Source organism: Triturus cristatus, chromosome 9, assembly GCF_964204655.1.
Source record: "Triturus cristatus chromosome 9, aTriCri1.1, whole genome shotgun sequence".
Classification (NCBI taxonomy): domain Eukaryota; kingdom Metazoa; phylum Chordata; class Amphibia; order Caudata; family Salamandridae; genus Triturus; species Triturus cristatus.
Window position 1 is genome coordinate 1,280,902,891 of NC_140592.1, and position 23,539 is coordinate 1,280,926,429.

Sequence of the window (23,539 nt, forward strand, 5' to 3'; positions counted from 1 at the left end):
AGTTATTATCCTGCTTGTTGTCCCATTGTGAATAACACCGATACTTCACTATCTATAAATTGTTCGGGAATAGTGCTGTACAAAAATACGATCCCCTTGGTGAATGACGAGTATCCAAGTACCTTCGGAATGAACTCTAGGTATGCAGCACTGGATTATGCAGCATCGATTTATGCACACCCAGGGTTTTTCTTTTTGTCTAATGGGACGGATTCTAATGTTCATAATGGTACAGATAATGTAGCTCTTGGAATGGTATTGCCCTTGGGTGTGCCTTGTAAATATGCCAAGCCTAACATACGATGGGTTCAAGGGACTCTGAAGAAAAAAATTCTGCGAGGGAGTGACCAACATAGAGGTCGATTGTTATAGTAACGGCATCAGTTTTGGGTCCATCCTTTCTTCTAGCTTCACCTTGGGCGGTACTTCCATGGGGGGGGGGGGGGTGAGAACGCTAGAGAATACTTCGGATGTGAGCTGCAAATGTTATCTAATACCACGGTAGCAGCTTTGCGTGACATCACCACTCCGTTGGAGAGTATGCAGATATATTCAGAGCAGAGCAGATATGCAGTTGGTTTCATTCTAGCTAAGAGCGGTGGTGGGCGATCAGTGTATGGTCGGGACCAAGAATATGTAAAAGGATATTACCAAACACATGTCAGATATCCTTGAAAACGTCAAAGGAATGGAGAGTGGGAACGGGAGTTGCTCTCTTTTTGGCGGCTGGGCTGGATTCTTGAAACTGTGATCTATCTGATCGGGATATTGGGGCTTTGCTGTGCCCTTATTCAATGTCTCCCCTTCTGCTGCTCCTATTGTACCATTATTCTCACCCCTAAAAAGAAGAAATCACTTCACGACACAAATGCAGCTAGAATGATTCAAAAGGATATTGCGGTATGATGAATATTCGAGAATTCCTCCCGCCTTGCTGTTTCACGTTCTGATGCCGATAGCATGGAGTGCTCATAGCTGTTTATTAATGAGATTTCTTATTACTGTTTGCAGTTTTGTTTCCTCTTGTTGCGGTTAGAAAATGTTTTAGCTCATGCTAAAAGAGGGTCTGTTAGAATAGAAACTGTTTATGCTCACGCAGTGTTCCATGTAAGTTAGCATTCGCGGCGCCATTTTCTTTTCAGCCCCCATTTTAGGCTTTTCGAAACTGATCTTGTTCAGTTCCGAGAAATGCCCTCTCCTGAGTTTCGTTTCTTGAACGTTAGGTTTTGTTTCAGTAATGTCTACACTGTTCATGTCAGCGCGTAGCCTTCTCATTAGATAGAGGCCCTCTCCCCTTGTCTGGTTACGGGCTCCGGCTGGAACGACCTTGGAGTATATTAGTTTATGTAAGATATGAGCGCTGACCATTTTTTTCTGTATTTCGCTGTTTAACTGCACCTGCTTGGAACATTCCACTGCAGGCGTGCTTTCGCCCGGTTATGAAACGTACATAATGTATCTTGATGCTCGTTGATGTCAGTCCCTCTGCAGCACTCCTAGCGACTGGACAGACGGGGCTCCACTCCGAGTGCTTATGCATAAACAGGTATTGGTTTGTATTCTCCACTGTCTGCCCGACTCTTCATTTAGTACAGAAGGCTGAGAGGTGGTCATCAGTGACCCGGTGGCCCTAAACGGGTCACTTCCTTCAGCTGCGCACATGTGAGAGAGAACAGTGTGGTGCATGGGGGGAGTTCACAGGTGAGAGAGCAGCATGACACATGGGGGAGCACATGGGTGAAAGAGCAGCGCGGTGCATGGGAGAGCACACTTGTAAGAGAGCAGCGTGGTGCACTGAGGGCGCACACAGGTGAGAGAGCGCAGCGTGGCACATGGGTGAGAGCAGCATGGCACATGGGGGAGAACACAATTGAGAGAGTAGCGTGGCACATGGAGGTGAGATGCACACGGGTGGGGAAGATAAGTACATAGGTGAGAGAGAGAGCACCGTGGGGTGCAGGTGGGGAATTGAAGCATGAGGAGACAGCTGAAAAACAGGTGCACTCTCCTGGAATGCTTACACTACAAGAAAAAATAATTTGCTAAAAGTGAGCTGTGGAAGGTATAAAACCAAGCCGCGTTTGTTTTTTCCTGTTTATTAATTTTGAAATAGTTGTACAGTTCATTTACAGATATTTAAAAGTTGTTGTGCGCTTTAAGAAAACAACATCCTACAGCCTCACCTTTCACGCCAGAAAGACTGACGCATAATTCACTTCAGCAGTCAGAGAAAGAGAAGCAAACACCAGTTTCTAGGTTAAAAGTATGAGCAGCGTGCCAGAAGCCTTTCAAGACATGTGACAAGACAAAAACAGCATGTAAAGCCATCTTTATTGCTCATTCGCCCCTGGAACTGTAGCATGGTTATTTTTGGGGTGCTGCAGCACCCCCGGACCCGTACGTCCGGTGCCTACGACCCCGTGTGCCTAAGAGGCACTCTCAGAGTCCCCCTTTTATCTGGCTGGGCATTTCCGTAGAGCAGACTTCTGCAACGAGTAGCTCTCCTGTGTGGAGCCGACCCTACAAACTTAAGTAGCTCTCATTATAGCTAAGGTTGGAGACCTCTGCTGTAGAGACAGGACCACCGCCGCGAGAGTCTATCCGCAGAGACAGCCCACAGCTCTAAGAGACAGCCCGCAACTCCACCCCCATGTCTAAGAGACAGCCCGCAGCTCCACCCCATGTATAAGAGACAGCCCGCAGCTCCACCCCCATGAAGAAGAGACAGCCCGCAACTCCACCCCCATGTCTAAGAGACAGCCCGCAGCTCCACCCCATGTATAAGAGACAGCCCGCAGCTCCACCCCCATGAAGAAGAGACAGCCCGCAGCTCCACCCCCATGTCTAAGAGACAGCCCGCAGCTCCACCCCATGTATAAGAGACAGCCGCCAGCTCCACCCCATGTCTAAGAGACAGCCCACAGCTCCACCCCCATGTCTGAGAGACAGCCCGCAGCTCCACCCCATGTATAAGAGACAGCCCGCAGCTCCACCTCATGTATAAGAGACAGCCCGCAGCTCCACCCCATGTATAAGAGACAGCACGCAGCTCCACCCCATGTCTGAGAGACAGCCCGCAGCTCCACCCCATGTATAAGAGACAGCCCGCAGCTCCACCCCCATGTCTAAAAGACAGCCCGCAGCTCCAACCCCATGTCTGGGAGACAGCCCGCAGCTCCAACCCCATGTATAAGAGACAGCCCGCAGCTCCACCCCCATGTCTGAGAGACAGCCCGCAGCTCCACCCCCATGTCTGAGAGACAGCCCGCAGCTCCACCCCCATGTATAAGAGACGGTCCCGCAGCTCCACCCCCAAGTCCATGTCTAAGAGACAGCCCGCAGCTCCACCCCCATGTATAAGAGACAGCCCGCAGCTTCACCCCATGTATAAGAGACAGCCCGCAGCTCCACCCCATGTATAAGAGACAGCCCGCAGCTCCACCCACATGTCTGAGAGAGAGCCCGCAGCTCCACCCCCATGTATAAGAGACAGCCCCAGGCCCACCCAAACGTGAGCCTTGGCACTCGCAGTGAATCTGCCACCGATGTACAACAGCAATAAAAAAAAAAAATCAGATAACTGGTGATTTACGATCCTGCTGCAGAGCAACCATGTGTCTGCTGGTAGTTTTTAAATGCGGATAGACATCATTTTAAGGGAATAGCTCAGTGGGTTACTGCCTTTGTCACAGATATCCGTGTGTTACTTGCAGTTCAGAAGTTACTATCCTAACATAGGACAGTGACCTATGAACTGTCATCAAAGAGCTGCAGACAAACTTCACTTTTTTGTGTTGTGATATAGTTAGAACTTCTCCAGTCTTTCATTATTCTAATGTTGCTAAAAAATGTTTTTTTGGGAAGTTCTACATTTTTATCAGTAAAGCTGACCCCCAACCACTGGAGTACCCTTTAAATCCTGAGTTTGAGCTTCTCCAGACCAAACCCTCGTAAAATGTCCGGCCCACCAGTATGGATGACGTGTGATTCCTACACCTTGTAATCCTCATTGTCTTATGTGTCATTCCCCGTAGACGGATTTATTGTCTCTGTATAACGTGTGCTGTTATGTAAAGTACTGTGATATCCTACACGGATATGAGTAGCGCTATACAACAAATGAAATGGATATGATAGAGGGGCAACGGAGAGATGAGGGGCGCTGGTGGAGGGTGGCAGTGAGAGAATCCGAGGTGGAGGTCAAGGGGCGGAGGGGGGGGGAGCTACGGAGAGATGAGGGTCACTAGTGGAGATTGGCAGTGAGGGAATCTGAGGAGGAGGTCATGGGGTGGGGGGAACTACAGAGAGATGAGGGGCGCTGGTTGAGGGTGACAGTGAGGGAATCCGAGGAGGAGGTCATGGGGTGGGGGGGAACTACGGCGAGATGAGGGGCGCTGGTTGAGGGTGACAGTGAGGGAATCCGAGGAGGAGGTCAAGGGGTGAGGTGAGCTACGGAGATGAGGGGTGCTGGTGGAGGGTGACAGTGAGGGAAGCAGAAGAGGTGGTAATGGGGTAGGGGAACTACAGAGAGATGAGGGGCACTAGTGGAGGGTGGCAGTGAGGGAATCCGAGAAGGAGGTCATGGGGTGGGGGGAACTACAGAAAGATGAGGGGCATGGTGGAGGGTGGCAGTGAGGGAATCTGAGGAGGAGGTCATGGGGTGGGGGGGAACTACGGAGAGATGAGGGGCGCTGGTGGAGGGTGGCAGTGAGGGAATCTGAGGAGGAGGTCATGGGGTGGGGGGGAACTACGGAGAGATGAGGGGCGCTGGTGGAGGGTGGCAGTGGGGGCTTCTGAGGGGGAGTTCATGGGGTGGGGGGAACTACAGAGCGATGAGGGGCAAGGATGGCAGTGAGGGAACCTGAGGAGGAGGTCATCGGGTGGGAGGGGGGGGAACTACAGAGAGATGAGGGTCACTAGTGGAGGGTTGCAGTGAGGGAATCTGAGAAGGCAGTCATGGGGTGGGGGAACTACAGAAAGATGAGGGGCACTGGTGTAGGGTGGTAGTGAGGGAGTTTGAGGAGGAGGCCATGAGGGGGAGGGGCTACGGAGAGATGAGGGCCACTGGTGGAGGGTGGTAGTTAAGTTATCTACAGAGAAAGAGGTCATTGGTGTGGTGCCAAAAAAGACTTCCACACCAGTAGTAAAGCCGGCCCTGTCACAGCCTTTCTGTTTTCGTTTATTTAATTAACAGTCGGGTGATTAAGACAACTGTGGAGCATACTTTAAAGTGCCTGCTAATTACATTCACTGCTATATTCAATGTTCAAGTTTGAAGGTGATTTTACTATTGTTTTTTTCTGGGACTAATGAAAGTGGAACCGATTGGTGGCTGATATGGAGCTGGGGCCTAAGGTCAGCTGTGAGATACGATGCAATGGAGAGGGGTGGTGGATAATTAAGCCTGTAAGGGAGCTCGCTGCAGAGTCCGGGGTCAGGTGGAGGTAGGTATGAAGAGGGATTCTCCCTGAAGGCTCGCACAGAGGGAGCCTGTAAGGGAGTGTGCTGCAGAGTCCGGGGTCAGGTGGAGGTAGTAATGAAGAGGGATTCTCCCTGAAGGCTCGCACAGAGGGAGCCTGTAAGGGAGTGCGCTGCAGAGTCCGGGGTCAGGTGGAGGTAGGTATGAAGAGGGATTCTCCCTGAAGACTCGCACAGAGGGAGCCTGTAAGGGAGTGCGCTGCAGAGTCCGGGGTCAGGTGGAGGTAGTAATGAAGAGGGATTCTCCCTGAAGGCTCGCACAGAGGGAGCCTGTAAGGGAGTGCGCTGCAGAGTCCGGGGTCAGGTGGAGGTAGTAATGAAGAGGGATTCCCCCTGAAGGCTCGCACAGAGGGAGCCAGAGAAGGGAGTGCGCTGAAGAGTCCGGGGTCAGGCGGAGGGAGTAAGGAAGAGGGATTCTCCCTGAAGGCTCGCACAGAGGGAGCCTGTAAGGGAGTGCGTTGCAGAGTCCGGGATCAGGTGGAGGTAGTAATGGAGAGGGATTCTCCCTGAAGGCTCGCACAGAGGGAGCCTGTAAGGGAGTGCGCTGCAGAGTCCGGGGTCAGGTGGAGGTAGTAATGAAGAGGGATTCTACCTGAAGGCTCGCACAGAGGGGGCCCGAGTAGTGTCGCTTGCCTGAAACTCCCACCTCAGAAACCTCCTCTTCCCATCAACGGGACATTACATGGGAAAAAACACTTTGAGAGTGATAACATTTAGAAAGAGACTTGGAAAACGAGTGTGTTTTACTGGGCCTTGTAAGACTAAGAAGAGCTAAAGGAGGGCCCGGAAGCAGGCCAGGCTAGATATATAAGCGATGAATCGGGCCAGCAGTGGCCCACCCGAATGCACCCTTGGCCCACCCAAATATAAATTCCTGGAGCCGGGCCTGGACAGCCCGCAGCTCCACCCCCACCCCCATGTATAAAAGACAACCCGCAGCTCCACCCCTATGTCTAAGAGACAGCACACAGCTCCACCCCATGTATAAGAGACAACCCGCAGCTCCACCCCATGTATAAGAGACAGTCCCACAGCTCCACCCCATGTATAAGAGACAGTCCCGCAGCTCCACCCCCATGTATAAGAGACAGCCCGCAGCTCCACCCCCATGAAGAAGAGACAGCCCGCAGCTCCACCCCATGTATAAGAGACAGTCCCGCAGCTCCACCCCCATGTATAAGAGACAGCCCGCAGCTCCACCCCATGTATAAGAGACAGTCCCGCAGCTCCACCCCCATGTATAAGAGACAGTTCCGCAGCTCCACCCCTATGTCTAAGAGACAGCACACAGCTCCACCCCTATGTATAAGAGACAGTCCCGCAGCTCCACCCCATGTATAAGAGACAGTCCCGCAGCTCCACCCCCATGTATAAGAGACAGTCCCGCAGCTCCACCCCCATGTATAAGAGACAGTCCCGCAGTCTGTTTCAGGGAAGCCTGAAAGTCGTCTTTTGCTGCCATGGACCCGGAAGTCTGGTTTCCACATGAAAGCACGTGTCAGAGTGGGGTGACCTCTTCCCGGGGCCCCCAGACCCCACAGTCAGCCGTCACCCGGCAGACACGCAGCTGAAGAGACACGCCCTTGTAGGGTGAAGCCGCTGTGCCCACCTCCCCACCCCGACCCCAGAGGATGAAGCCCCCAGGGCAGGCCCTGCCCCTGGCCCCCCTCCCCCGCTCCCTCCCCCCCCCCCCCAGCTCGGGCCTGGGGGGGCGGCAGAGTCGATACTCCCTTACCTGGTCTTCACCACGTCCAGGGGGTGCATCAGGCAGATTTCCACCAGACCTGCGAAGACAGAGGGGAGAGACTTAGTGTCCGTGCAGCGCCTCGGAGCCCAGAGCTAGCGCTGCGAGGCCTGCAGGGCAGGGAGACTCGCAGCGCCCAGCAGACTGAACTTCTGTACATCGGGGCTCACTTTATACAAATAAAAAAGTGAAAACAACAAAAGGAAGAGAAGAAAACAAACACTAACAAGAAAGTTATGAATGTAGGGCCCCTCACTACACGCGGCAGAGAGTGGCAGCCTAGCGCCTACATCTGTGGCACTCAATCCACCCCAAGCGCTGGTGGGGCCAAGAGCACAGGTGCCTCGGAGAATGGGGCCCGAGGAGCACAGGGGCCTCGGAGAGAGGGGCCCGAGGAGCACAGGGGCCTCGGAGAGAGGGGCCCGAGGAGCACAGGGGCCTTAGAGAATGGGACTCTTGGAGCACAGGGGGCTCGGAGAATAGGGCACTATGGGTACAGGGGCCTCAGAGAATGGGGCCCCATGAGCACACGGGCTTCAGGGAACGGGTCATACGAGCATAGAGGTATCAGAGAAAAGGGCCCGATGAGCATAAGGGGCTCGGGGACTGGGGCCCTAGGACCACAGGGGCCTCAGGGAACAGGACCCTAGGAGCAGAGAGGCCTCAGAGAATGGGGCCCGAGGAGCACAGGGGCCTCAGAGAATGGGGCCCGAGGAGCAAAGGGGCCTCAGAGAATGGGGCCCTAGGACCACAGGGACCTCAGGGAACAGGACCCTAGGAGCAGAGGGGCCTCAGAGAATGTTGCCCTAGGACCACAGGGGCCTCAGGGAACAGGACCCTAGGAGCAGAGGGGCCTCAGAGAATGGGGCCCTAGGACCACAGGGGCCTCAGGGAACAGGACCCTAGGAGCAGAGGGGCCTCAGAGAATAGGGGCCTCAGGGAACAGGACCCTAGGAGCAGAGAGGCCTCAGAGAATGGGGCCCTAGGACCACAGGGGCCTCAGGGAACAGGACCCTAGGAGCAGAGGGGCCTCAGAGAATAGGGGCCTCAGGGAACAGGACCCTAGGAGCAGAGAGGCCTCAGAGAATGGGGCCCGAGGAGCACAGGGGCCTCAGAGAATGGGGCCCGAGGAGCATTGAGTTGAATTGAAAAGCATTTATAGGGCGCCTGCTCACCCGTAGGCATCCCCGCGCTAATGGACATTCTAATCTTCAAAGTGCTTCAGGGAAAAAGTCGTGTTTTTAGTTGTTTGCGAAAGATGGAGTGATTGTTTTGTGAACGGATATGGATGGGAACAGAGTTCCAAAGCTTCGCACCACAATAGCAAAACCTACGACCTCCACATCTGGTGCGTTTTATTCTAGGAACTGTCAGCAAATATTTACCCTTCGATCTCAATGTTCTTTGAGGGAGATGAAGGTGTATCATGTCCTCTATCAGAGTAGAGCCTTTTCCAGTCAGAGGTTTTGTATGATACACGTAACTTTGAATGTAATCCTCTCCTGAATGGGAAGCCAGTGTAAAGAGGAGAGTGTTAGCAGATAGACGTTTGGGGAGATTTAGCAGCAGTCGGGCTGCACAGTTCTGTACGATCTGTAGAACTTTAGTGGTGGATAACGGGGCCCCAAATAGATGGAATTTGAGTAGTCCAACCAAGGGGAGCACAGGGGCCTTAGAGAAGAGGTATCAGTGCACAGGGGCCTAAGAGAATGGGGCCCTAGGAGCACAGGGGCCTCAGAGAATAGGGCCCTAGGAGCACAGGGGCCTCAGAGAAGGGGGCCCTAGGAGCACAGGAGCCTCAGAGAATGGGCCCTAGGAGCACAGGGACCTCAGAGAATAGGAACATCAGTGCCCAGAGGTCTCAAAGAACAGGCCCTCAGCACACAGGGGCCTCTGAATATAGTGCCCCGGAGGAGAGAGCACAGAGAACACAGGGGCCTGGGAGTACAGGGCTATGGGAGCATAGGCGCCTGGGAGCATAGGGGCCTGGGAGTATGGGAGTATAGGAGCATAGGAGCCTGGGAGTATAGGAGCATAGGGGCCTGGGAGTATAGGGGCCTGGGAGTATAGGGGCCTGGGAGTATAGGGGCCTGGGGGTATAGGGGCCTGGGGGTATAGGGGCCTGGGGGTATAGGGGCCTGGGGGTATAGGGGCCTGGGGGTATAGGGGCCTGGGGGTATAGGGGCCTGGGGGTATAGGGGCCTGGGAGTATAGGGGCCTGGGAGTATAGGGGCCTGGGAGTATAGGGGCCTGGGAGTATAGGGGCCTGGGAGTATAGGGGCCTGGGAGTATAGGGGCCTGGGAGTATAGGCGCCTGGGAGTATAGGGGCCTGGGAGTATAGGGGCCTGGGAGTATAGGGGCCTGGGAGTATAGGGGCCTGGGAGTATAGGGGCCTGGGAGTATAGGGGCCTGGGAGTATAGGGGCCTGGGAGTATAGGAGCCTGGGAGTATAGGAGCCTGGGAGTATAGGAGCCTGGGAGTATAGGAGCACAGGAGCCTGGGAGTATAGGAGCCTAGGAGTATAGAAGCCTAGGAGTATAAGTGCATGGGAGTATAGGAGTCTGAGCGTATAGGAGCCTGGGAGTATAGGAGTCTGAGCGTTTAGGAGTCTGAGCGTTTAGGAGTCTGAGCGTATAGGAGTCTGAGCGTATAGGAGCCTGGGAGCATAGGAGCCTGGGAGCATAGGAGCCTGGGAGTATAGGAGCCTGGGAGTTTATTCGCCTGGGAGTATAGGGGTATTGGGAGCATAGGAGCCTGGGAATATAGGGGACTGAAAGTATAGGGCCCTGAGAGCATAGGGGCCTGAGAGCATAGGGGCCTGAGAGCATAGGGGCCTGAGAGCATAGGGGCCTGAGAGCATAGGGGCCTGAGAGCATAGGGGCCTGAGAGCATACCCGCACTTTCGCAAGGCGCTCAAAACCTTGCTTTTCTCACAGGCTTTCCCACTATAATGGTTTTACTTTTCCCCTCCTCCCTGACCCTCTTGCCCTCTTGGGCTCAGTACTTCATAGCGCCATGAAACCGCCAGGTGTCCGTGCGCTTTATAAATATTTTAAACTCAAACTCATAGGAGCCTGGGTGTATAGGAGCCTGAGAGCATAGTGCTCTGGGAGCATAGGGGCCTGGGAGCATAGGGGCCTGGGAGCATAGGGGCCTGGGAGTATAGAGGCGTGGGAGCATAGGGGTATTGGGAGTATAGAGGACTGAAGGAATGGGGCTCTGGGAGTATAGGGGCCTGGGAGCATAGGGGCCTGGGAGCATAGGCGCCTGGGAGTATAGGGGTATTGGGAGCATAGGAGCCTGGGAGTATAGGGGACTGAAAGTATAGGGCTCGTGGAGCATAGGGGCCGGAGAGCATAGGGGCCTGAGAGCATAGAGGCCTGAGAGCATAGGGCTCTGAGAGCATAGGGGCCTGGGTGTATAGGAGCCTGAGAGCATAGGGCTCTGGGAGCATAGGGGCCTGGGAGCATAGGGGCCTGGGAGCATAGGGGCCTGGGAGCATAGGGGCCTGGGAGCATAGGGGCCTGGGAGCATAGGGGCCTGGGAGCATAGGGGCCTGGGAGCATAGGGGCCTGGGAGCATAGGGGCCTGGGAGTATAGAGGCGTGGGAGCATAGGGGTATTGGGAGTATAGGGGACTGAAGGAATGGGGCTCTGGGAGTATATGGGCCTGGGAGCATAGGGGCCTGGGAGCATAGGGGCCTGGGAGCATAGGGGCCTGGGGGTATAGGGGCCTGGGGGTATAGGGGCCTGGGAGTATAGGGGCCTGGGAGTATAGGGGCCTGGGAGTATAGGGGCCTGGGAGTATAGGCGCCTGGGAGTATAGGCGCCTGGGAGTATAGGCGCCTGGGAGTATAGGCGCCTGGGAGTATAGGGGCCTGGGAGTATAGGCGCCTGGGAGTATAGGGGCCTGGGAGTATAGGGGCCTGGGAGCATAGGGGCCTGGGAGCATAAGCGCCTGGGAGCATAAGCGCCTGGGAGTATAGGGGTATTGGGAGTATAGGGGTAATGGGAGTATGGGGGACTGAAGGAATGGGGCTCTGGGAGTATAGGGGCCTGGGAGCATAGGGGCCTGGGAGCATAGGGGCCTGGGAGCATAGGGGCCTGGGAGCATAGGGGCCTGGGAGCATAGGGGCCTGGGAGTATAGGGGCCTGGGAGCATAGGGGCCTGGGAGCATAGGGGCCTGGGAGCATAGGGGCCTGGGAGCATAGGGGCCTGTGAGCATAGGGGCCTGTGAGTATAGGGGCCTGGGTGTATAGGGGACTGAAGGAATAGGGCACCGGGACCATAGGGGCACCAGAGCAGAAGGGATTCAGTGAACAGCGCCCTTCCGAGACTAGGCGAGGGCCAGGTCATGGCCTCTAGACCCCGGGGGACGGGGGGGGGGCACCTCTATCCTCCCTCCCAGAGGCCGAGCTCCTAAGGAGAGTCGCCCTCGGTCCTGACTCGGACCCACGCCCCCTTGGAGTGGTGCAGCCTCGGGGGAAGTCAGCAGGACGCAGAGGGGGGGTGCAGGCTCCTGCTCCCCGGGGGGCCCTTGGTTCCCAGCCTCCTAACGGAAGCAGGACAACACCCCGGATACCGAGTGCCCAGGACAACACGTGTAATCTGCACTGTCTTAGGGAGGTGCAATACAGCAGCGAACATTAACACACCTGTCAAAGAAAAACATTACTAGCAGGATGTCCTTTAAGTGTCACATATGTCACCAAGTGATGTCATCTCTGACGTCATCTGTGATGTCGCTTGAAAGACCTTATGGCATCAACAGGAAACGAGCATTCAGCAGTGCTACGAAAGAGCCTCTGGGCACATGTTGGGGACCTTGGCCACGGCATTTGATTGGACGGAAGCTGTGTGCGTCCGCTGGAAGGGGCGTCTCTTATGGCACTCTTTCCCACCGTGCTATCTATGGTGACAGGTCCATGCCCAGGCCCATCGGCCTGGTCTGCTTATTATGAAAGGGATGACAAAGGCAGGAGGCCCGGCGTATTTATTGTGAAAAGGACGTGTTAAAGTCAATAGGCATTTAATTTGGGCTCGTGATTACTATTAAAACCTACAGATACATATTGTGATGCGCAGAATCTTACAGACTTTGGTAGTAGGCATGGAGTTTGGTCTTGGGTCCCCTCTGCCAGTCCCTGGGAGGAGAAGATTTGCCCTCCGGACCTCCTTAGATCCTCTTAGGAGAGAGAGTAGTTTACTTTGACAACTAATTCTGAACACTTTAGTAATTTTATGAGTGAATGAGCCGTGTGGGGAGCTCACAATTCACACACGAGGCCTGAGTCGGTTATGGTGACAAGCGGATGACTAACGCTGAATGGTTTACTGAGACCCCCAAGTTCACTGCGGCATATCGGCCCTTTTAATATAAAAAGTTACGTCGGAGGCAAAAGGTCTGGTTCGTGCATTATGTAGGAAAGTGACCCTTTTGACATGGTTACCACATACACTTTGCCTGGCATCTGGTGCAACTGAGTGACAGTGCACTGGGTTCCTGCTGACCAGGCCCTCGGTACCAGTGTTCTTTTCCCAAACTGTACAATTGTTCCACAAACGGCACCCCTTCAGGATCCTTGTAAGACTCAAGTAAGTAGTATCCGTAGTACCTAGGGCCTCGGAACTAAGGAGGGTCCCTAAGGGCTGCAGCATGAATTGTGCTGCCCTAAGGGACCCCTCACCACGCTCAGGCACACTGCCAGTGCAGGCTGCGTGTCTTGGTGCAGAGAAAACTGAAGAGTCGACATGGCACACACGACTACTACCTGTCACTCCCCTTAACACCCCTAAATTGAGCATTTAGGTGGCACCCGGGAATCCAAGAAGTCAGATTCGACGGATGAAGGGAAGGACGAAGAAGAGTCAATGCACGGTGAGAAGCCCTGCCGTCCTCAGCACTCTCTGGACACTCGCAACAGAGTGACTCAGCACTCTCTGGACACTCGCAACAGAGTGACTCAGCACTCTCTGGACACTCGCAACAGAGTCCTCAGCACTCTCTGGACACTCGCAACAGAGTGACTCAGCACTCTCTGGACACTCGCAACAGAGTCCTCAGCACTCTCTGGACACTCACAACAGAGTCCTCAGCACTCTCTGGACACTCGCAACAGAGTGACTCAGCACTCTCTGGACACTCGCAACAGAGTGACTCAGCACTCTCTGGACACTTGCAACAGAGTGACTCAGCACTCTCTCAACACTCGCAACAGAGTCCTCAGCACTCTCTGGACACTCGCAACAGAGTGACTCAGCACTCTCTCGACACTCGCAACAGAGTGACTCAGCACTCTCTGGACACTCGTAACAGAGTGACTCACCACTCTCTCGACACTCGCAACAGAGTGACCCGTCCGCAAACTGGAGAGCTACCAAAGCCTTGGGCAGCGTGCTAGCACTTCGAAATCACCTACAGTCTCCCTTTGAGGAGAGGAGCTACTCTCCTACAATCCACAGGCACCGACAAGCAGAGTCCAGTCCACTGTCCTGCAGCTCCCTGGCCCGACCGACGCCACAGACAACCAGGAGAAGGTACTCATGCTCCGACAGGTCAGATCTGTCTCCCCAACGACTAGAGACATCAGGACCAACCGGAGCCTGCAGCACCAACCCCCGGGGTGCCGGACGTCCTGTACCAGACACCAACAATGAGAGTCCAGTCCAGATTCTCACTGCACCAGGACCGAGCAGCCACAGAGGGACGTCAGCATCACTGAGACCCACTTCGAGAGTGGCCCAGCTGCCTTGATTTCTCCTCTGCCGTGACCGCGAGGTGCATCTTTGCGCACCAGCCTAGCCGACCTAACCACTCTGCTCCCGAGCGGCCTGGCCTGGGTCCCGGCAAACCGGCTGTAGCCCTGTGCTCCGAGACCCCTTGCGATCCAAGCACCCGGTCGGGAGCTCTCAGTCTTGTCCATAAGCCCCCCTGTGCAGCCTGCTTTTGGGTGGCCCCCTTCTCTCTAGCGCCATCTACCAGCCTCACCAGCACCCTGCTCCTGGCCAAACCCGGGCCGTTCCTGAAGAACTGCTGGAAGTACTTTGGACCTTGGCCCATTACAACTCTGAACCCTGAAGCCGAACCTATGAAACTGACTGTGCATCCCGTTACGTAACTCCGACTTTTCTTCCCCTAAGATTGAATTGTGCGCAAAAGCGTGCAGGTTTGAACCTTTTAGTTACCTGTGAACATTGCTATCGAAAACAGTGCTTACCTTTGAATGAAGTTCTTGGTATTAAAGCATATATACAAAAAGAAGTGTTATATTTAGGTTGAGCCTGGGCAGCGCACGCCCTGCTCTGCGAGGCATACTGTATTCAGGTATGGACTTGAAGCTCCGCCCTTATTTTCATTGGCTTGTTTCGTTGTGCTTTGGAAACTCTGGATTTTCATTGGTCAATAGGCTTAGTAGTCCCGCCTTAGTCCTGCTTTGTCTCATTTTGTACCCTCCCATGAGGACCGCCCGTTACATGTGTTGTTACTCGGTAGGCTTTAATACCAGCCTGCGAGCACTATTATGTTAAATGGTTTTTACCTGCCTACTGTTGCGGGCAGCCCACGCTCTCTTGCAATGCCTTTTTTTTTCTTTTTCATAGCTCGGCATGCCACGCTCATACGGTGGCGGCCTTTGGTTTATTTGCAGTGCCAAATGCGGCCGTATAGTTAACATTTTTTTTATTTTTTTTTACTATTTATTAACTTTTCTTTTAAAAACTGCCCATGCCGCAGTTTCACGTTAATGGTGGCCACACCTTTCCTTAGACACAGGTAATCTTAGGAAAAGGGCATGGCTGCCATTAAAGTGAAAAAACTTGCCCCATACCGTGCTTTCACTTTAATGGTTGCCACGCCCCTTTCGTTAGACAGGGGTCATGTAAGGAAAGGGGCGCGGCCAACATTAAAGTGAAAGCGCGGCATGCACACTTTTACAAAAAAGCATTTGCAATACAATACGTCGCGCCTTTATGAGTTTCGTAAATGTGAAATCTATTGCATATGGTTTTTTTTGCACATGGAGTGGAGTGATTTGCCCAGACTCACAGGATGTTTGAGCCTCGGACCCCTGGATCCACAGTCGGCCGCCCTGGCTGTTAAGCCACACCCTCTTGTTGTTTTAGCCAGCTGCCCAGCGGATGAGTGGGCAGAGGCCAGGACGGGCAGTTTTATGGAAGAGGAAATGATTCACTCATAATACAAGTACATTCCAAAGTGCACTGCGCTAAAGGTGCCACCAGCAGGCCTAATGCCACTGAAGCGTCAGCCTGTCATGGCGAGCGTCCTACTGTCCATCGCATCAGGAGACACGGGTGCACTTGGAACTCGCCCCAGTCATTCATTCCAGGCGGTCTCTCTGCAGCAGTCGGCGCTCAGTCACCCTCGCAGCTTCCGTCCTACAACCACCAGACAACAGACCAGCACACCTCCGCCAATCCGAGACCACGGTACATGTGCAGTGTCCCACGACCCATGCAATATTCAACATTCGCCCCCATCTGGTCACAAACGTCCCTTCTCCAAATCCACGTGACGACACTTGGGCGAGCAGCAAACGTCACAGCCTTCAGTGAACGGAGGAGGGGTGTACAGATGTTGCCCACGCGCGCTGACTGCTGCTAGAAGATCATTGGATGAGAGGAAGAGATCTGTGGAAGCATTAAGGGGGTTGAAGAAGAGGGACATCGAAGTCTTCCAGTGTAAATCCCTTCCGCCGCTTTGCTTGGTGCGAAAACGTGTTGCAGTTACTGGAGTGACTGTCTGCAAACAGCAAGTGGTGACTCATCTCACGAGTGATGTCCTTTATGTAACGACTGAACCGACCCTGAGTCATCATTCCCATCCTCCTTGAATCTCCCACTGCCAGGAATCTCCCACTGCCAGGAGTCTCCCACTGCCAGGAGTCTCCCACTGCCAGGAGTCTCCCACTGCCAGGAGTCTCCCACTGCCAGGAGTCTCCCACTGCCAGGAGTCTCCCACTGCCAGGTGTCTCCCACTGCCAGGTGTCTCCCACTGCCAGGTGTCTCCCACTGCCAGGTGTCTCCCACTGCCAGGAACCTCCCAGTGCCAGGAACCTCCCAGTGCCAGGAACCTCCCAGTGCCAGGAACCTCCCAGTGCCAGGAACCTCCCAGTGCCAGGAACCTCCCAGTGCCAGGAACATCCCAGTGCCAGGAACATCCCAGTGCCAGGAACCTCCCACTGCCAGGAGTCTCCCACTGCCAGGAGTCTCCCACTGCCAGGAGTCTCCCACTGCCAGGAATCTCCCTGGCGTTGGACGCTCCTGCGTGAACCGTGCAGTCTCCGCCTCCCTTCCAGTGATGACAGCAGCTGAAAGCTCCGAGCATCGCCTTAGGTTTTCATGAACACCAGCAGCGGAAGGAAACTCCTTTACTTTTGTCAAATTTTAGAATTTGCGGTTCAAAAACCAAAAGTGCGCAAATCATTCATGAACGAAATGGTCAGATAGAAATAAAATTATACCCATAAAATAAACCAGATAGATTATTAGAATTACTTCTCAAAAAATACTTAAGGAATTTTCCCGAAATTTGATAAATCACGTAGAAGAAATTAGATTTTGTTGGCTTTGTATTTAGTGGAATTAAAGCTCAGGTCAACACCCCCTGGCGGAGCTCAGATGAAGACGGCATCTTTGGGGACGTCCCACCCACCTCTTACTTTCTATCGCACTCCTCACACCTGTACCTGTGTCCTTCTCACACCTGTAAGCGTTCTCCTTCTCACACTTTGAACCTTGTCTTTCTCACGCCTGTAGCTTTGTGTTTCTCTTTGACCTCCTGTGAGCACGTCAGAGTCCACTTCCTTCGATGGCAGCTGATGGCAGCTGTATATCTCATACCTCAGCCACAGGTCTCATGGCCCCAACACAGGAAGCTCTCTTCCATCGAGTGTCCAAGAGAAGCTCTCTTCCGTCGAGTGTCCAAGGGAAGCTCTCTTCCGTCGAGTGTCCAAGGGAAGCTCTCTTCCGTCGAGTGTCCAAGGGAAGCTCTCTTCCGTCGAGTGTCCAAGGGAAGCTCGTTTCCGTCGAGTGTCCAAGGGAAGCTCTCTTCCGTCGAGTGTCCAAGGGAAGCTCTCTTCCGTCGAGAGTGTCCAAGGGAAGCTCTCTTCCGTCGAGAGTGTCCAAGGGAAGCTCTCTTCCGTCGAGAGTGTCCAAGGGAAGCTCTCTTCCGTCGAGAGTGTCCAAGGGAAGCTCTCTTCCGTCGAGAGTGTCCAAGGGAAGCTCTCTTCCGTCGAGAGTGTCCAAGGGAAGCTCTCTTCCGTCGAGAGTGTCCAAGGGAAGCTCTCTTCCGTCGAGTGTCCAAGGGAAGCGCTCTTCCGTCGAGTGTCCAAGGGAAGCGCTCTTCCGTCGAGTGTCCAAGGGAAGCTCTCTACCGTCGAGTGTCCAAGGGAAGCTCTCTTCCGTCGAGAGTGTCCAAGGGAAGCTCTCTTCCGTCGAGAGTGTCCAAGGGAAGCTCTCTTCCGTCGAGTGTCCAAGGGAAGCTCTCTTCCGTCGAGTGTCCAAGGGAAGCTCTCTTCCGTCGAGTGTCCAAGGGAAGCTCTCTTCCGTCGAGTGTCCAAGGGAAGCTCTCTTCCGTCGAGTGTCCAAGGGAAGCGCTCTTCCGTCGAGTGTCCAAGGGAAGCGCTCTTCCGTCGAGTGTCCAAGGGAAGCGCTCTTCCGTCGAGTGTCCAAGGGAAGCGCTCTTCCGTGAGTGTCCAAGGGAAGCTCTCTTCCGTCGAGTGTCCAAGGGGTGTCCAAGGGAAGCTCTCTTACGTCGAGTGTCCAAAGGAAGCTCTCTTCCGTCGAGTGTCCAAAGGAAGCTCTCTTCCGTCGAGTGTCCAAGGGAAGCTCTCTTCCGTCGAGTGTCCAAGGGAAGCTCTCTTCCGTCGAGTGTCCAAGGGAAGCTCGTTTCCGTCGAGTGTCCAAGGAAAGCGCTCTTCCGTCGAGTGTCCAAGGGAAGCGCTCTTCCGTCGAGTGTCCAAGGGAAGCGCTCTTCCGTCGAGTGTCCAAGGGAAGCTCTCTTCCGTCGAGTGTCCAAGGGAAGCGCTCTTCCGTCGAGTGTCCAAGGGAAGCGCTCTTCCGTCGAGTGTCCAAGGGAAGCGCTCTTCCGTCGAGTGTCCAAGGGAAGCTCGTTTCCGTCGAGTGTCCAAGGGAAGCGCTCTTCCGTCGAGTGTCCAAGGGAAGCTCTCTTCCGTCGAGTGTCCAAGGGAAGCGCTCTTCCGTCGAGTGTCCAAGGGAAGCGCTCTTCCGTCGAGTGTCCAAGGGAAGCTCTCTTCCGTCGAGTGTCCAAGGGAAGCGCTCTTCCGTCGAGTGTCCAAGGGAAGCGCTCTTCCGTCGAGTGTCCAAGGGAAGCTCTCTTCCGTCGAGTGTCCAAGGGAAGCACTCTCCTGTCCAAAGGAAGCTCTCTTCCGTCGAGTGTCCAAGGGAAGCTCTCTTCCTTCGAGTGTCCAAGGGAAGCTCTCTTCTGTCGAGTGTCCAAGGGAAGCTCTCTTCCGTCGAGTGTCCAAGGGAAGCTCTCTTCCGTCGAGTGTCCAAGGGAAGCTCTCTTCCGTCGAGTGTCCAAGGGAAGCTCTCTTCCGTCGAGTGTCCAAGGGAAGCGCTCTTCCGTCGAGTGTCCAAGGGAAGCGCTCTTCCGTCGAGTGTCCAAGGGAAGCGCTCTTCCGTCGAGTGTCCAAGGGAAGCGCTCTTCCGTCGAGTGTCCAAGGGAAGCGCTCTTCCGTCGAGTGTCCAAGGGAAGCGCTCTTCCGTCGAGTGTCCAAGGGAAGCTCTCTTCAGTCGAGTGTCCAAGGGAAGCGCTCTCCTGTCCAAAGGAAGCTCTCTTCCGTCGAGTGTCCAAGGGAAGCTCTCTTCCTTCGAGTGTCCAAGGGAAGCTCTCTTCTGTCTAGTGTCCAAGGGAAGCTCTCTTCCGTCGAGTGTCCAAGGGAAGCTCTCTTCCGTCGAGTGTCCAAGGGAAGCTCTCTTCCGTCGAGTGTCCAAGGGAAGCTCTCTTCCGTCGAGTGTCCAAGGGAAGCTCTCTTCCATCGAGTGTCCAAGGGAAGACCACAGTTCAGTGTCTGGGAGGCATCGAACCCACTGGCCTCCTGCGAATCCACCTACAGGCCGTGACCACAGTGTGGGGGGAGACCCTCCCCATCTGAGAGATTGTGAGCTCGAACCCGACTCTGAACCGTAACGCTGCTGGAGCGCAGGAGTGTGGCCTGAGGTAAAGTCATGGCTCTCTCTGAATCGAGCTGAACTGCGACTGAGAGCCTGAGAACCGATTCAGGACACAACCTCAGTGGAGTCCGAGATGAACCAGCTCGGAGTCGGACAGGAGTCCTCCTCCACCGTTGGCGGCGAGGGGGCCGGAGCACACAGGGGCATCTGCCAATGGTACCTGACTGGAGGCCGCTGAGCATCCCTGGGGCTCAAAGCGCGTCAGAGGGGCCGGAGCCCACAGCAGAGGGTCAAGCATGGACCTTGGCGCCGGATCGGAGGTCTTCTGCGGAGCTGGAGCAGACCCCGAGACGAGTTCAAGAGGCACAGACAGCACACAGGGGGATCTGCCAATGGTACCCAACTGGAGGCCTCTGAACATCCCTGGGGCCCAAAGGCGCGTCAGAGGGGCCGGAGGCGACAGCAGACGACAAGCATGGACCTTGGCGCCGGATCGGAGGTCTCCTGCGGAGCTGGAGCAGACCCCGAGACGAGTTCAGGAGGCACAGACAGCACACAGGGGGATCTGCCAATGGTACCCAACGGGAGGCCTCTGAAAATCCCTGGGGCCCAAAGGCGCGTCAGAGGGGCCGGAGGAGACAGCAGACGGACAAGCATGGACCTTGGCGCCGGATCGGAGGTCTCCTGCGGAGCTGGAGCAGACCCCGAGAGGAGTTCAGGAGGCACAGACAGCACACAGGTGGATCTGCCAATGGTACCCAACTGGAGGCCTCTGAGCATCCCTGTGGCCCAAAGGCACATCAGAGGGGCCGGCGCCGACAGCAGAGGGCCAAGCATGGATCTTGGTGCCGGATCTGAGGTCTCCTGCGGAGCTGGAGCAGACCCCGAGACGAGTTCAAGAGGCACAGACAGCACACAGGGGGATCTGCCAATGGTACCCAACTGGAGGCCTCTGAGCATCCCTGGGGCCCAAAGCGCTTCAGAGGGGCCGGAGCCGACAGCAGAGGGCCAAGCATGGATCTTGGTGCCGGATCTGAGGTCTCCTGCGGAGCTGGAGCAGACCCCGAGACGAGTTCAAGAGGCACAGACAGCACACAGGGGGATCTGCCTATGGTACCCAACTGGAGGCCTCCGAGCATCCCTGGGGCCCAAAGCGCTTCAGAGGGGCCGGAGCCGACAGCAGAGGGCCAAGCATGGATCTTGGTGCCGGATCGGCGGTCTCCTGCGGAGCTGGAGCAGACACCGAGACGAGTTCAAGAGGCACAGACAGCACACAGGGGGATCTGCCAATGGTACCTAACTGGAGGCCTCTGAGCATCCCTAGGGCCCAAAGCGCGTCAGAGGGGCCGGAGGCGACAGCAGACGGACAAGCATGGACCTTGACACCGGATCGGAGGGTTCCTGCGTAGCTGGAGCAGACCCCGAGACGAGTTCAGGAGGCACAGACAGCACACAGGGGGATCTGCCAATGGTACCTAACTGGAGGCCTCTGACCATCCCTAGGGCCCAAAGCGCGTCAGAGGAGCCGGAGGCGACAGCAGACGGACAAGCATGGACCTTGACACCGGATCGGAGGGTTCCTGCGTAGCTGGAGCAGACCCCGAGACGAGTTCAGGAGGCACAGACAGCACACAGGGGGATCTGCCAATGGTACCTAACTGGAGGCCTCTGAGCATCCCTAGGGCCCAAAGCGCGTCAGAGGGGCCGGAGGCGACAGCAGACAGACAAGCATGGACCTTGACACCGGATCGGCGGTCTCCTGCGTAGCTGGAGCAGACCCCGAGACGAGTTCAGGAGGCACAGACAGCACACAGGGGGATCTGCCAATGGTACCCAACTGGAGGCCTCTGAGCATCCCTGGGGCCCAAAGGCGCATCAGAGGGGCCGGAGCCGACAGCAGAGGGCCAAGCATGGACCTTGGCGCCGGGTCGGAGGTCTCCTGCGGAGCTGGAGCAGACCCCGAGACGAGTTCAGGAGGCACAGACAGCACACAGGGGGATCTGCCAATGGTACCCAACTGGAGGCCTCTGAGCATCCCTGGGGCCCAAAGGCGCGTCAGAGGGGCCGGAGCCCACAGCAGAGGGCCAAGCATGGACCTTGGCGCCGGGTCGGAGGTCTCCTGCGGAGCTGGAGCAGACCCCGAGACGAGTTCAGGAGGCACAGACAGCACACAGGGGGATCTGCCAATGGTACCCAACGGGAGGCCTCTGAAAATCCCTGGGGCCCAAAGGCGCGTCAGAGGGGCCGGTAGAGACACAGATTTCAACATGGCCTCTTACAAGGCCTTGTTATAACCTGTTGTGTTATGTGCATCTTCCTCATTGCTACTCTGTCCCTTGCTGCTCAGCCATGTGTGTGATGTCATTTAGAATGTTGGGTGTGAGGGACTGGAGGAGTTGGCAGTTGGATGAGATGGGGCTGAGCAGCAGGGAGGCTGCTCCTGGTGGGGCTTTACAGGGACTTTTCTGGGGCCTAGCTGAGGCCTTACATGAGATCTACATGGACTTTATGGCTAACCAATAAACCTACAATCTGTTCTAAGCCACCTGTCTACGAGACATCTTTAATTATTACACTGGCGACGATTTGGAGGAACTAACGCGTGTTCTGGGTTATGCTTTATGAAGCTTAAAGGATTTTCAAGAGAAAGGAACTTCAAGAGTTATTCAAGTAAAAGGACTTCAAGTAACTTCAAGAGTAATTGCGTATTTTGAGGAAACTGACACTTAAGAGCCCCACCAGTGACCACTCCATCGGTCGCCCTAATATGTAAGTGCCAGTATCTTTTTTCTGTACTGTGTTGCAAGAGATTCGTGAACCTACATGACGTTAAAGAGCTCCGGTGTTAACGGTCCTTCTTTAGTTAATATATCCCAATGTGTGGTGACCGGACCGTCTGATTCTGTGATCGGGGGCATGTGTCGAGCCTCGGTGGAATATATATTTTTTTTTTGTGTGGTTATGGCACTGATTGAGCCTCAGCGTTAACTGGTAATTAACTGTTTTCAAAGGAACTACTGTCGACACTTCTGTGATAATTTATTGTGGAGCAGTGCAAGTAATCGACCACTGATTGCCTCTTAACTGGCTGGTGAGGTTGTGGATTGTGCCCACTGCATTGTACGCGCTGTAAGGAAGATGAACTGTGCATGTGAGGTGTGAGGACTAAAGACGAAATGTAAGAGGCTGTGCTCTTTTAACAATTGAAATCATCGTGGCAAAATGGAAAAGTTTTTTGGCTGTTTGGTTTCACTGTGCGGTGGCGGTTTTGGTTCAGTATCATTTACTCTTTCAAACATGCCACGAGCCTCATGACATTCGCTCAGAGCGCGCCGTCTTACCAGCTTCAACTGCCGCGGGGAGCAGCTCCGTGGCCATTCGTTTTCGTCACCTTGGTTGGTTACCTTGACGACATGAGTTGTTGTCGTTCGCTTGATCCATGGCAAAGAGATTTCCTCTGTTCTCGAGTTACAGAAGTGACGACGATAGCAAGTTTTGGTCTGAGAGGCGAAATGAGACGTTTTGAAGCTGGCGCATGCGCATTGGGAACAGGAAGCACCAAGCTCGAAGCTAATCTTTCCCCGAACATGCGCGGTGATGCGCACACTTCCTCTGGAATGAGTTCAGTTTCCGACCAGCATTACAGGAGCCCACAGGAGAGCAGTGCCCCAAGCAGTATTAATACCCAGAACATTCAGTACCCCAGCAGCGTTACAAGAGCCAACACGTGAGGTGTTGTAAGGTGACAATTTTCTGAGCACAATGGAGCGAGCAGGAGACAGCTCTCTTTGTAAATTTGATCGCTTGTATTTGCGCGGTGATGCGCACACTTCCTTGTTGTAGCTTACTAGGGTGTGGTTGGATGGGTGTGGCGTCAACTGGGGGGAGGAAAGTACTGTTTTGTGGGGGTGTGAGTGAGTGCTTTTATCCTGTGGGGGTGGTGTGTGTGTGTGTGTTCTGATTTAGTTCATAGTGTGGTGTGTCTCTCTATGTTGAGGCTGTGGGGTAGTGTGTGCCTTAGTCCTAGTTTAAAGGTGTTGTGTACAATTTTATGGTGAGGTTTCATGGAGTTGTGGAGCTGTGTGTGTTCTTGTTCAATTTGAGACGTTTTGGGAGCTATGTGCCCTAATTCAGTTCACAGGGACTTGTGTTCCTTTTCAAAA

The 23,539-nt window shown here is 54.7% G+C and overlaps 1 protein-coding gene across 2 annotated transcripts in view; it reads right to left on the reverse strand.

The window, feature by feature from the left end:
* SLC25A21 (solute carrier family 25 member 21) overlaps positions 1 to 23,539 on the reverse strand; it is a 957,302-nt gene that overhangs the window by 540,519 nt on the left and 393,244 nt on the right. For both annotated transcript variants that reach the window (XM_085627462.1, XM_085627461.1), the window contains exon 3: positions 7,214 to 7,262. In XM_085627462.1, the coding sequence (XP_085483588.1) occupies positions 7,214 to 7,262 (49 nt within the window). The remainder of the gene's footprint in view (positions 1 to 7,213; positions 7,263 to 23,539) is intronic.